The sequence below is a fragment of the Monodelphis domestica genome, chromosome 1, assembly GCF_027887165.1.
Source record: "Monodelphis domestica isolate mMonDom1 chromosome 1, mMonDom1.pri, whole genome shotgun sequence".
In the NCBI taxonomy this organism is placed as follows: domain Eukaryota; kingdom Metazoa; phylum Chordata; class Mammalia; order Didelphimorphia; family Didelphidae; genus Monodelphis; species Monodelphis domestica.
Genome location: NC_077227.1, coordinates 20,975,756 through 20,989,900, shown reverse-complemented (window position 1 = coordinate 20,989,900; position 14,145 = coordinate 20,975,756). Strand labels below are relative to the sequence as shown.

General features: G+C 40.2%; 1 protein-coding gene across 11 annotated transcripts in view; it reads left to right on the top strand.

The window, feature by feature from the left end:
• Positions 1 to 14,145, top strand: part of ANK3 (ankyrin 3) — a 754,092-nt gene that overhangs the window by 696,159 nt on the left and 43,788 nt on the right. For 10 of the 11 annotated variants that reach the window (XM_056795799.1, XM_056795855.1, XM_056795804.1 and 7 more), the window contains 7 exons: positions 1,979 to 2,190; positions 3,333 to 3,540; positions 4,988 to 5,084; positions 6,174 to 6,402; positions 7,965 to 8,090; positions 8,652 to 8,774; positions 11,698 to 11,779. In XM_056795799.1, coding sequence (XP_056651777.1) covers positions 1,979 to 2,190; positions 3,333 to 3,540; positions 4,988 to 5,084; positions 6,174 to 6,402; positions 7,965 to 8,090; positions 8,652 to 8,774; positions 11,698 to 11,779 — 1,077 coding nt within the window. The remainder of the gene's footprint in view (positions 1 to 1,978; positions 2,191 to 3,332; positions 3,541 to 4,987; positions 5,085 to 6,173; positions 6,403 to 7,964; positions 8,091 to 8,651; positions 8,775 to 11,697; positions 11,780 to 14,145) is intronic. The other variant, XM_056795858.1, reaches the window with a different exon arrangement.

Below are 14,145 nucleotides of genomic sequence, written 5' to 3'. Positions count from 1 at the left end.
GTGTACCTTCTGGTATGAGGGAGGGAGAGGATATAAATACAAGCGAGCACTAGCCAATCGAATGGTCTGTGATTACTTGATGATGAAGCACAATTAGTACACAATGTGGGCAATCAATAGCCGATGTTTACAGCCTAATTCCTGATCCGTCTTATTTTATTTCAGATATTCAGGCTGTGATTTCATCAACGAGGGGGCTCTCCTGTCATGGAAATCCCCTGTACCAGTGCAGACTAGTAACTCCAATAAAACTAAGAGTTTTAAGCAAAAAGCCAGCTGTCATGGCAGTGTAGCGGATCCCTCTCTCCACAGGAGATCCATCCCAGGACCTACCACAGATGGAAACATCTGCTGACCCAATGAATGTGCTTTTTCCCCTGTTCCTGCTCCTCCTCAGAGCTCTGCCCCCCTTCCAACCCCCCATCACCCCCCAAGAACGGCCCTTAAAAAGTGAACATGAGTGTGAAAAATAAGTGAAAGTAAAAGCTGGAGAGACCACTAAGGATTGGCTGCTGCCACTTGGAGCTTGGTGGTTGACCATGGATAACTGAAACCATGGAAAGCAAAACTGGATAAAGATCAAAGGCAGGACTTGAATTCAGGGCTTCCTAATTCTAAGGCCAGACTTCTATCTGCTAAACCAAGCTGACTCTCAGTTAATCTCGTTTACCTTTAATTATTCAATTAATATTGACAATTTAATGCTGTAATTTGGGAGTTTTAGAAATTGAGATCTCATTCCAACTCAATAGGAGGCAAAAAATGAAGGCAAATGAGAATGTGGTGTCATTATCTAAATTGTGTTTTATTACATATTTATGTATTTTTGTTGTGGGTCGCATGTCATACAGCTCTTGGTCATCCCAGCAGCCCTTGTGTATCGCCCTTATTCCTCCTGTCGCCCTTTAATCACAGATTTCGCCATCGCTTCTCCATCTGTTCAGGGAAGCATTTTTCTTCATGCCCATACATGCTTTGTGGTTATCTCGCTCATGCCAGCTTCCCCTTTTGCACTCCAATAAATCTATCTCACACTGGGCTCTCCTTTGCCTCTTGTGTACCCATTCCAGAATGTAACCTTCCCTTGGACTTCTCCCTTTTCCTCTGGCCCAAACGCGATGTCAGCTTCCATTTCTGATGAGCTCCCAAGGTGTCCCAATATTCAGCACTTGCTCTCCTATTCTTTCCTGTGGGTCAAGAGAAAACTTGTCCCCAGTTTCTTTTGGGAAAAGAGAAGTCTTGGGTCTGGATTGATCAGAACAGAAAGGATGAAGGGACAAAAATGGAAGGAAGGGAGCTAGAAGGAGGAAAGAAGAAAGGACAAGTGTGGAATAGTGCAGAGATCCCTGAATTTGGATAGTGCTTTATATGCTCTTTTGGTCCCTACAACAAGCCTGTCAGGTCAGGCATTGGGGATGTAAGATTTTGGCTTAAACCCCTACATTGATATTTAATAATTATGTGACTTTGGGGGCAGCTGGTTGGCTTAGTGGGAAGTCCTGGATTCAGATCTAGCCTCAGACACTTTCTAACTATGTGATCCTGGACAAGTCAAGTGACTCTGTCTGCCTCAGTTTCCTCATCTATAAAATGAAATAGAGAAGGAATTGGCAAAAGACCCCAGCAGCTTTACCAAAAATAACCCAAATGGGGTCACTAGACATGACTAATCAACTCCCTCACTCTCCAAAAAGTGCTGGGATGAATTGGGTTATGTGGCTATGAAGTGCTGGGGCTGGAGTTTGTCCTTGCATCCTCTGCCTCCAAATGAAGCCCCTTCCTGCTGCCTCTTCCTTCCTTTTAGTGTCTCAGGATGAGGTAGGAATGAGAGATCAATGCAGCTTATCTCCAGTGGTACCCTGGCTTCTTGGCTATTGAATTAGCCATGAAGGTTCACTCTAGTTCAGCCCTGGAGGTGTTCTATTTTTCAAGATCTCTAAGCACTCTTCCAGCTCTGACCCTACCTTTTTTCTTGCAGAGCTGGATAGCCCCGAAGAGTTGGGAAAGAAACGTATCTGCAGGATAATCACAAAGGACTTTCCCCAGTACTTTGCGGTGGTCTCGCGGATCAAGCAGGAAAGCAACCAGATGGGCCCAGAAGGCGGTATCTTGAGCAGCACCACTGTACCCCTGGTTCAAGCATCCTTTCCTGAGGGGGCTTTGACCAAAAGGATCCGAGTGGGCCTTCAGGTAACTAACCCTCATCCGGGGGATTGAAGGATTGGTTGTCCTGGAGCTGCCTTCTTGGAGAAACAACACATGCACACTTAATTAGATACAACATAGATACTCTGTAACCCAGAGTTCATTTTAGTAAGCCACGACAGCAGCATTGGCCATTGGCCTGGTGGGTTCTAGAAAGACTTCATTGGCATGAATTCACTTTCTTGTATATCTTCAGTTCAGGGAAGCTAAGATTTCTTTTTAACCTGGTTAGGGAAACTAATTAACCAAAGTATTTCAAGTTTTTACCGACTTTTAAAATAATTATCCACGCTCATTTTGTGAGTCAGATCAAATTCCAAATAGAGGAAGCTTAATCTATTTAGTTTCTGGCAATAAATAATTTGGGGAATCTTCAGTAACAAGAAGTTCAAAGAAAACCACTTACATTTACACTATCGTTGATAAGACGATTCATTACACATTGCACTGCCCTGGAATTGAATATTTACAATGATTTTGCCAAAGATGGAGGATCGATTTGGTCGTCCAGAATTCTATTTCAGCCCCTGAGAATCGGAGTGGTCTTGAGTTACTTTACTTAGTTTTTCCACTTATAAAACTTGTCCTCATGATACCTCCTAGACCTTCTGCATATTTCAGAGGTCTAAAAGTCACAAAATTCTTCATTGTAAGGTGTCTAGGGAGCTTTGGTATCACATTTGCTCTTTATGCTACAGAAACTATGGGACAAACCCTTTCTGCCCCCATTCTCAAATTATCTGCTTTTCTGATTCACTAACTAGTTTAGGTTAATTAGCAAATACATCAATTGTTTCTGTGTGTTCTATCTAATTTCTCTAATCTATTGTCAAAAGAGAGGTAGTATAGCATAATGGATGAAGAGTCAAGACCTGGATTCATATTTTTTTTTTCTTTTAATCACATACTGTGTGACCCTGGGCAAGTCACTTAACCCATCATTGCCCCCAGACAACTCTAAGGGCTTTAAATTGCAAAGCAAGCTGCATTAGCAGTGAAATCATACATCATCTCCTCTTCTGCCCCAATAAATTCAACTAAAAAGCAATCCTTTCTCCCTTGGAGAAGATGCAAACTTTGTGATTAACAATTGCCTCATTTGTATAATATCTTTTCTTTGTTTTTAGGCTCAGCCTGTTCCTGAAGAAATTGTGAAAAAAATCCTTGGAAATAAAGCAACTTTTAGCCCAATTGTCACCGTGGAGCCAAGAAGAAGGAAATTCCATAAACCAATAACGATGACCATTCCTGTGCCTCCCCCCTCTGGAGAAGGCGTAGCCAATGGCTACAAAGGAGACAACACGCCCAACCTGCGCCTTCTTTGTAGCATTACAGGTCTGATTCAGTCAATACCGTACTCTTGTTGGGCATTCCCTCTGCATTTTGATAGGATCTCAGAGTCAGAAGTCCTGGTTCAAACTGCATCTCTGAGGATTTCTGCCTATGTGACCTTCAACAAGTCACTTAGTCTGTCCGTCTCTGTTTCTTCATCTGTAAAATAAAGAAGGTGAATCAGGTGGCCTCAGAGGACCCCCTAAGTCTAGACCTAAAATTCTATCATCTATAGAGTGAGCAGTTAGACCAGATTCACCAACTAGCTTAGATTATTAGCAGATGGATCCATTGTGTCTGGATGCTAGACCTCATTTTCCCTGCTCTGTACCAAAAGAGAGGCAGTATTGCTTAATGGTTAGGGAGTCCATTGGTCTAGTAGGAAAAGTCCTGGATTTGGGATCAGAGGACCAGGAGTCAAGTCTACCTGGATGACCTTAGTCAAGTTGCTTCCTTTCCTTCAGTCTTCATGTCTTCAGTTACCAGATACTGAGTCTGGACTAGACAACCTCCAATCCTTCCAGCTCTGAGTTCTGGATCTCAGATCCCAATAGAAAGGGTCTTCTCGTCTTCTTCACTCTTGTAATGGAAAGAGAGCCTCCTTGTTGGGCCTCCTCTTTGCACTCTCTCAGCTCTCCCCTCCTATTGTCGTTCTGAAGGGACAAGCCTCTACGCTGGGTGAGAACATAGAGATCTGTGCTCGAGACTGTGCCACATTAGGGTTTTCATGCAGCTACTATCTTTGTAAAGTGGACAGTCTAGTGGGGAAAGCATTTTGTCATGGATCAATACAGGATTTCATCATTTACTCTGATAAGAATGGAGGTACCAATTAATAGCAACATCAACAAAAATAACAATAATAATAGATAGCATTTATATCACATATTAACATTTATAAGGCACTTTACAACTATTACCTTCTTTTTTTACTCACAACAACCCTGGAAGTTGGGTGCTATTATTGTCCCCATTGTGCAGATGAGGAAACTGAGGTAGGCAGAGATTAGGTAAATTAACCCAAAGTCATATAGCCTAGTAGGTATCCAAGGCTGGATTTGAACTCAGGTCTTTGTGATTCCAGATCCAGCATTCTTATCTACTCTACCACCTAGCTTCCTCAATGCTCAAATAATTTATAAGAAGGATTATTATTTTCTTCCAGTCCTGGTCAGAAAGCCATGCTCACCTTCTTGTATAATAAGGAGATTTCATTGCACTGGCTACAATAAGACAAGGTCTTCACTGAGGGATTTGAGGCAGGGGCAACAGCTTCCTCTGCCAATTTTAGGGTCTTCAAATAACTCCTTTGTCCTCATGGGATAGCAGGAGGAAGACAGGAATCAAGGAATAATGAAAACTTCAAGTTAACCATTGAACTTGGGGATATTTTATACACACTATCTGTTCCCTGTAACAAAACTAGGGTCTCTGCCTGTCATCCTTTTAGGAGGAACATCGCCTGCGCAGTGGGAGGACATCACGGGAACCACACCATTGACATTCATAAAGGACTCTGTCTCTTTTACGACCAATGTTTCAGCCAGGTATGAAAATGCACATAGAGTTTGATATATACATACACCTTCGCTAAATGAAGATAAGAGAGGGGCCATACCTGGAAGTTTAATGTAATAAATAAATTGGAAGGAAGGGAGGAATGAAGGAAGGAAGGAAGGAAGGAAGGAAGGAAGGAAGGAAGGAAGGAAGGAAGGAAGGAAGGAAGGAAGGAAGGAAGGAAGGAAGGAAGGAAGGAAGGGAGGGAGGGAGGGAGGGAGGAAGGAAGGAGGGAGGGAGGGAGGAAGGAAGGAAGGAAGGAAGGAAGGAAGGAAGGAAGGGAGGGAGGGAGGAAGGAAGGAAGGAAGGGAGGGAGGGAGGGAGGGAGGGAGGGAGGGAGGGAGGAAGGAAGAAGGGAATGGAAAAAGGGAAGGAAGGAGGGAAGAAAAGAAAAAGATAGATAGATAGATAGATAGATGGATAGATAGATAGATGGATAGATGGATAGATGGATGGAGAGTGCCTGAAAGCTCTGAGATTGGGCCCCAGTCAGTGGATAATATTAAATCTTTGTATGGCTACTATCTTTGTAAAGTAAAAGGTCTGTAGGGGAGAGCTCAATTCTGTGGGGTTATAATATGTTTTAGTATACAGTGATTTTAACTTTTAGGACACGAGGCCTTATTCCAAAGTTCTGAATATTCTTGACAGGAGACACTGTTAACTCATATCCTAGGAGACCCCCCCCCCCCAAAAAAAAACCCAAAAACAAAGAAAAAAAAACCCAAGCTCATGCATTCCAAAAAGATGATTTGAGAAATCAAATATAGAAGCAGTCAGTAGAACAGAAGGATTATTATAGTTCCCTACAATAGGGAGAGATTCTGTTGGAGAGAAGAGAGAAGGAATCTGTAGCTTTTCCTTACGGAGAGGACTTGAGAAGGATCCATATTTAGTTCAACCTAGCTTCCTCTCGGTTCCATTAATGATCAAGTTGGCATTGACCATGGTCATGGTGCATGATAATTTTCTAGAATTGTCTGTTTTATTTTCCCAATTTTAAAAGCATGGGGAGATTTCTAAGGACAGACTCTCTCTTTACTAACCCATTTCTGTGGCTCTCTACTTGACTCATTTAGATTTTGGCTTGCGGATTGCCATCAAGTTATGGAAACCGTCGGATTGGCTTCCCAGCTCTACAGGGAATTAATATGTGTCCCATACATGGCCAAGTTTGTGGTATTTGCCAAAATGAACGATCCTTTGGAATCTTCCTTACGTTGCTTCTGCATGACAGACGATAAAGTGGACAAAACTTTGGAGCAGCAAGAGAATTTCGAGGAAGTTGCAAGAAGCAAAGATATCGAGGTGGGTCTGTTTTGACAAAGACTTTAGATTTTGCTTTGTTTGGGGACAATATTTGAAAATATCAATGTGAATGATTTTAATCATGGCTTAAGAGTCTGATAGAAATGGGTGGAAAGGATTTTGGAGACCCTCTAATCCAACTCCCTCATTTTACACATGAGGAAACTGAGACCTCGGTTTAATCCCTTCTATTTACAGGAAAGAAGGTCACTCAGTGTGAGAGGTCATCCTTGGAGTCCAAATTCAATGCTCTTCCTGCCGTATCATACTGCCTGTTTTTTTGTTGGTTTTTTTTTGTAAAGCACTTTGTAAACCTTCAAGGATTATAAATGATTCCCATTATTATTTTTATTAAATTATCCCTACGATGTTTTAAAAATATATATGCTTTCTATGGATGTTGGCACATTTATGCTTAGCTTGGCACACAGTAGGCACATAATCAGATTTCTAGAAATATAGAATCCCCAGATTGTAAGCCCCCCATACAGAGTGTGACAAGTCCTTACCTAACCTTCACCTGAAAGGCTCCAGTGATGGGAAGCAGAAGCAGCCTTTTCTCTTAGCTGACTTTTTTTTTAGTCTACGTCCCTAGATCTCAGCCATGATACTAATGACTTTGCTCTGTTCCAGGGCCTTAAGCCATATCCATGACCACTTCATCCTCCTCACCTTAGAACCATATTCCCTTTGCAGAAGAGGGAGTACAGAGGTGACTCTCAGGAAAGCCTTCCAGGGCACCTGAGCGATGGCGGTTTTTGTTGAAACGGCTTCGTATTTTTCATGCTGATTTCTCATCCCTGAGAACAGAGATAAACCGACTTTGAAGAGATACAAGAGTTTTCTTCATCTGCTCGGTTCATCATACCAACTTTCTCTGTGGCAAATGTCCCATCATTCATACTAGGATGTGTTTGATGATAGCTGGTATAATAAAATGAGCTCTGAAGCCAGGACACTCTGTTTCTGCCCTAGAATGGGTGACCTGGAGAAAGTCTTTTAAATGTCGGGAGTCTGTATTCCCCCATCTGTAAATCAGGGATAAAAAAGCACCTGCTTCTCCCTTTGTCACTAGGAAATCATTGTGGTATAGTTAAAAAGGAGTAGTGAGCAAGTTCTTCAATCAACCCCTTGCCCCTCAGTGGCAGCATCTGCAAAAATAAAGAGATTGAATGCCTTTTGAAGTCCCTTCCTGCCCTAAATCTTAGTATTTATTATATAGTATTATATACATTTATATAATTTACATATAATTATATAATATATATTAATATTTTTATAAATATATTTTATAAATAAAAAATATAAATTTATAAAAAAATTTTTACAGATCCTCTGATTATGACCTGGGTTTTAATCCTGACTTTCATGCTTTTTTCTCCAAGCCTCAGTTTCCCTATTTGATTCAATTCAATAATGAAAAAATAGATTATTAAAATAAAATTTTAAAATTAAATTAATTTTTTAAAAAATTGAGTGTTTACTATATACAAAGTGCCTGTGACTGATGAGAGGTCAAATGGGAAGAATAAGGATTAACAGGTTTTGTTTTAACCTAATAGGTCCTGGAAGGAAAGCCCATTTATGTCGATTGTTATGGGAATCTGGCCCCCCTTACCAAAGGAGGACACCAACTCGTCTTTAACTTCTATGCTTTCAAAGAGAATAGACTGCCCTTTTCTGTCAAGGTGAGATAATCCAAATGGAGACATTCAACTGAAAACATGTTTCCATTCTTGAGGAGGGAGAGTCGTAGAATTGATTCTTTGTTTCATGGTGGGTCTCCATGACAAAAATGGCAGCCCAGTAACACGCCTTGCCCATTTCCCATCGAGGCTATTTTAGTAAGTATTCTAGCTCAAAATGATTAGCAGCCACTGCCCCCTAACATCCAAAGTGCTGATGCGCCAACCCTTATCTGTTAAGTTCAGTCGTTATGGAAATAATTCCAACCTCCGTCTCTTGAAGAAAATGTATATGAACCACAGGAGATTGAGCCCAAGATAATCATTGAGGGGGCTAGCTGGGTATTCAGATGCTCCAGATCTTGTGGACTTACACAAGTCCATCTTAGTGGATATTTTGTCACTACCGCCATTTCCCTTTTATTCCCCTTTTTAAAAAAAGGGTTGAGGAGAGTCTTTCCTGAGAACTTTGCAAACCCATCATGCATCACTGCGCTCTGGACGTGCCCACCCTGCCAAATATCCATCTTTTCCATTAACCATCTCCCACCCACGTTCTTCCAGATCAGAGACACGAGTCAAGAGCCCTGCGGCCGTTTGTCATTTCTGAAAGAACCAAAGACGACGAAAGGATTGCCACAAACAGCTGTTTGCAACTTAAATATTACCCTTCCAGCCCATAAAAAGGTATCTCTTCCCGCTTTGCTTCATGCCACTTCCCCATCCCTCCCGCCACCCCCTGCCCGTCTTGAGGAAGTAGGACCGTGAAACGTTAGCCGTGGAATGAATGCTTTGTACCATGATTCGAGCGACCCTCACTCCGTTCGGTCAGTCTGTGCGTGGAGAAAGGCTTTAACTCTTGTGACTGTGGTGTCCGTTTCCGGTGGTTGTTCTGCCCTCGTCCTCTGTGTGTGGCTCAGGCTCTTGTTTATGCTTCTAGAGATGTCCGAGTTAATTTGCTGTGGGTGTGCACTTTCTAGTTTCTTGGTGTTGGCTTATCTTGGATTTTGCTTTGCTTTCTAAATCAGCTTGCCTTTTGTGCTCCCTACTCAGTCCTTTTCATATCCTGATATTCTTTTCCCTGCTGCCCATTATAATATTCCTTGTCTCTGCAATGCATCTTGGGACCCAAAGGAAACAGAGTCAGATCCAGATGATGAGGTAATATGACCACTTCTGTTTTTATTTTATCAGAAGTAGACTAGAATTGAAAGCTACTTAAGGAAAGCTCCAGAAAGCCAAAGGAGGGGGTGGGGGGGACAGGATCAAGCAGGGACTAGATTTGTGTCTTTTTGGCCTGACCTTTAAGTTACAGATAGCAAATTATATGAATATTTCCAAAATTACTCTCTTTTGCAAAAATGTAATTTTATGGGGAACTTTTATTAAAAAATAAAAAAGAACATTAGGGGCAGATAGGTGGCTCACTAGATAGAGACCCAGTCTAGAGATGGGAGGACTTGGGTTCAAATGTGGCCCCAGACACTGCCTAGCCATGTGACCTTGGGCAAGTCACTTAACCCCCATTAACCACTCTTCTGCTTTGGAACGAGTACTTAATATTGTCTCTAAAACAAAAGATAATAGTTAAAAAAAATAAAAGACTGTTCTAGCCCATTTACACTGTTGGCACGAAAAAGGAAAAGGCACATATTTTGAAAACGTGAAATTTCCAATCGGACTATTTCCTATATGCAGCATCAGCTAGATTTCTAGCAGATTAACCCAGTCCTTAGGACATCCTGAATAAAGCAGAATTCATTGGGGGATGGGGGTAAGGGATGGAGTTGCCATTCACAAAATTCTAGGTTTTCCTATGAGAGCCATTAGTGTTTCTTCACTGGCTGTTAATAAAAGCATTTTCCATCCAACATAGAAACAGTCAGAGTCTGTAAAGGATTTGGGAGCTATAGGCTGGGGCATAGGAAAAGCATTTCCCTTCTCGACCTCAGTTTCCTTATCTGTAAAATGAGGGGCTTAGAATGGGTGATCGCTAAGATCCGTCCAATCTATTAGTGTATAAAATTGCTTTGCCCTGCATATATATATGTGTGTATTTTAGAGGTAGATATGCCATATGGAGATATTGATATATCGATACCTACACATCCATTTGTATCTCTGTATACTTACACATCTATTTATAAATGCATATACGAACACAAATATACATTTATTTATTGGTATATATATGTATCTGCTACACACGCACACTCACACGCACAAGCACACAGACATCATAAAAGACAAACTAGAGAGCCTGAGTCAGAAAAGTCCCCTGCTCTAACTCTCAGCTAGTATGACCCAGGCTAAGTCACTTTTCCTTGTGGCAATGGCCCTTCCCATAAGATCACTGATCTAGACTCCCAACCTACCTGTGTGTGCATCTATGTGTATGCATGTATGTAGATAGACAGAACAGATGATACCATCCCCACATCCAGGCTGTGGGTTTTGAGTTCATTGTTCTCGTAGCTCTCCCAAAATTAGTTTATAATATAATATAATATAATATAATATAATATAATATAATATAATATAATATAATATAATATAATATAATATAATATAATATAACGTAATATAACGTAATATAATATAATATAATATAATGTAATGTAATATAATGTAATATAATGTAATATAATATAATGTAATGTAATGTAATGTAATGTAATGTAATGTAATGTAATATAATATAATATAATATAATATAACATAATATAACATAACATAACATAACATAACATAACATAACATAACATAACATAGTATAATATAATATAATATAATATAATATAATATATAATATAATATAATATAATATAATATAATATAATATAATATAATATATATATAATAATATAATATAATATAATAAAAAATAATTAAAAAAGGATAGTTTATAAATACAGCAGACCTTCTTTGGCTCCTACATACATATATATTTATGTTTTACATATTTTTCCCAGTTAAATCATTCACTTTTAAGTTATAAGAATTTATAAGGCTTTGATTATTGCCCCCAAATAGTGCTAGGTGTGGGGAGAAAGAATAGTCTTTCAAAAATAGCAAGCACTTAACCAGAAGGATAAATGACAACAGCCAATGACTAGAGACACAACTGATGTTATTCCTAATAAAAATAGCAGAATTTGTGCCATTTCACATCCTACTGAATGCAAGAACAAGCCAAGAACGAACTCCTCCTGTGCCTTGATTTACCTGTCCGTTCTCGTAGTCATTTAGAGTGGGTTGACCTTGTGGCTTATGTGCTTTTAGGACTTACTGAGTTTGAAAAGATACTCCTCAGTCTAAGGTGGAGTCTTTAATGTTTTATGTCTCTTTGTAATTCCTCGTAGTGTCCCGTGTCAGTGCCTCACTACCTGATTAGCAGGGCTCGTTGGGAAAAGGGTGGAGGAGGAGGATTCTTTGGGGGAGGGGGGAATCTTGCTAGATTTACTAAAATGTTTGAACTACAGAGAGAGGAAACATAGAGCAAAACATTATGATAAGTGATGTCTCCGTTAGCACATTTCAATGCTTTGCAAATGCCACAAGAAAATCCAATGGAAAGGGAAAAATCGACTTTTTACTTTTTTTTTGGCAGACGGAGAAAGCAGACCGTCGTCAGAGTTTTGCATCTATGGCCCTACGTAAGCGCTATAGCTACTTGACTGAGTCTGGAATGAGTGAGTTTCCTAACATATTTACTAATAATATATATGAATTTTTATAAGAAGAGACATTTTTTCTATATTCTTTGAATTCTTGGTGTCATCTGGAAACACAAAATAAATGAGAAATTTTCTGGAGAAATCCTTGGATAAATTGTCAACTCTTTGCTATAAGAGTTTTGGGTGGGGATGGGATTGGGGAGGATGGGGAGAACATAGCTAGTTCATTGCTCTAAAGCCAGAACCATTCTTCCCTTAAAAAGATTCAGTCTTTTATCTTTATTCAATTATCCCAAACTCATCCCAGTTTGTGAATAGAATCATAGATCTGGTACTCAAAAGGACCTCAGAGGCGCTAAATGATGATGATCAAGGATCATTTTTATTTATTCTCAGACACTTACTTGAAATGCATTCAAAATAGTAATGTGTAGCTGTGTTTCTTCTCCTTCCTTCCTACTTAGGTTTTCATTTGTTCTTCGTCTTTCTTCCTCTTTATTGATCTTCTCTACCATCTTTGGTAGAACTCTAGCTCTTTACTTTCCATTTTCCTCTCCTTACAATAATATGAGTCCCTTGCCTGTCCCCTGTGGAATCTGCTAAGTTCTTTTTCTTCCCCTAAAGTTAGCTTTCATTCCTTTGTCATCTAACTCTGCAATGCATTTTCAAGACATTATCAGTCTCTTTGGACATCTGTCATCTTTGTAGAGTCATCCATATCCCTTTTGGGGCTCTCTCTGTGGTCCTTAGATACCTTCCACCACCATTCATTCCTAGACTTATGTAGAAGTTGCCTAACCAGCCAGGAAATTCATTAGTAGGTGTAGAATTCACTTCTAATTAGATGATGGGGCTAAGGATCCCTTTGCATTCCCTTCCTACAGAAGGGGCTGATTTGATTGGATCAGTCTATGAAATATTTATCCCACATCCACTCACAAAGCAGGTTGGTCCCTTGAAGATCACATAGTCTAATATTTTTTTTCATTAATTAAATTTGTTTTAAGCCTTTACCTTCCATCTTGGAATCAATACTGTGTATTAGTTCCAAGGCAAAAGAGTGGTAAGGGCTAGGCAATGGAGGTCAAGTGACTTGCCCAGGGTCACACAGCTAACAATATTTTATTGAGAGGAAAATTGAAACCCAATGAAGGCAGGTGATTTTCCCCAAATCCCACTGCTAATGTTTATAAATGGAGTGAGTCTGGGGCTAAAAGCTATGTTTTAGGACTCATATTAATGGAATGAAGTAAACAATAAGATCCCTGATGTCAAGGATCTTACATACTGATTGAGGAGATTAACTTTGCTTGAAAAATAGTTAGAAGTTTATGGTAGAGTAGGAGGTAGGGGCTCAGTGGATAGAGAGCCAGGCCTAGAAATGGATTCAAATCTGGACTCAGATACTTCCTAGCTGTGTGACCCTGGGCAAGTCACTTAACCCCCATTGCCTAGCCCTTACTGCTCTTCTGCCTTGGATCCAATTTGACTCTAAGATGGAAGGTGAGGGTTTAAAAAAAAAGTCCACGACAAATCGAATTCCACAAATATTGAATTCCATGTGCAGAATTCTGTGCTAGAGCTGGGGTTTTAGACAAGTGGGGGTGGGGTACAGAGCTGAGATAAAAGAATCCCAAATGCCATGGAGTTTCCTAAGTGATAATAATGGGTACATACCAATAGACACTGTGGATGCACCCTGGATAGAGAACAGTCCTCAGAATCCCATCTCTGCTACATCCTTGGTGGGTGACCTGGGCAAGATACCTAACCTCTCAGGAAACTCCAAGACTACAAATGACATTGTAAGAGCCCATCTGCATTAGTGGAGTTTCCTCAGAATTTCCTGTGCAGGTAAAATCACTGCTCTAGACCTAGCATGGGACAAAAATAGTCTTCTTAAATAAAAGTGAGCATTATCCTGATTCTAAGGGGAATGGCAGAATCTCCAGCTTGGAGAGGCCAGGCAAAACAGCAAAGTGATCTGATCAAGATTTTTATTCTGAATCCCTAAAACCAAAAAAGATGGCCTAAAGCATCTCAGTTCAAGGGGTCCACTCGTGTTGTTCTGGAGTTTTTGGTTTCCTTTTAAGAAGGAAGTCTTCCACGGTCAAGGACACAGAAGGGAGGGCTGGAATTTGTGGACCTCATTTTTTAGAGAAAGTTCACCCATTTCCCATTTCCTGACAAACTTTGAAATTCTCTGAGCTTTAGAATTTATCCTACTCTACTACATAGTGTGTAGCTGTTCACATACTATCAGGAATCTTCGATACAACTAGGATTATTTGGGGAAATTCTACTTGCTTTTTCATTTCCCTCTTAAGCCATCTATAGTGACAGCACTGCCTGGGTACCTAGTCAGTATCCCCCAAGCAGCA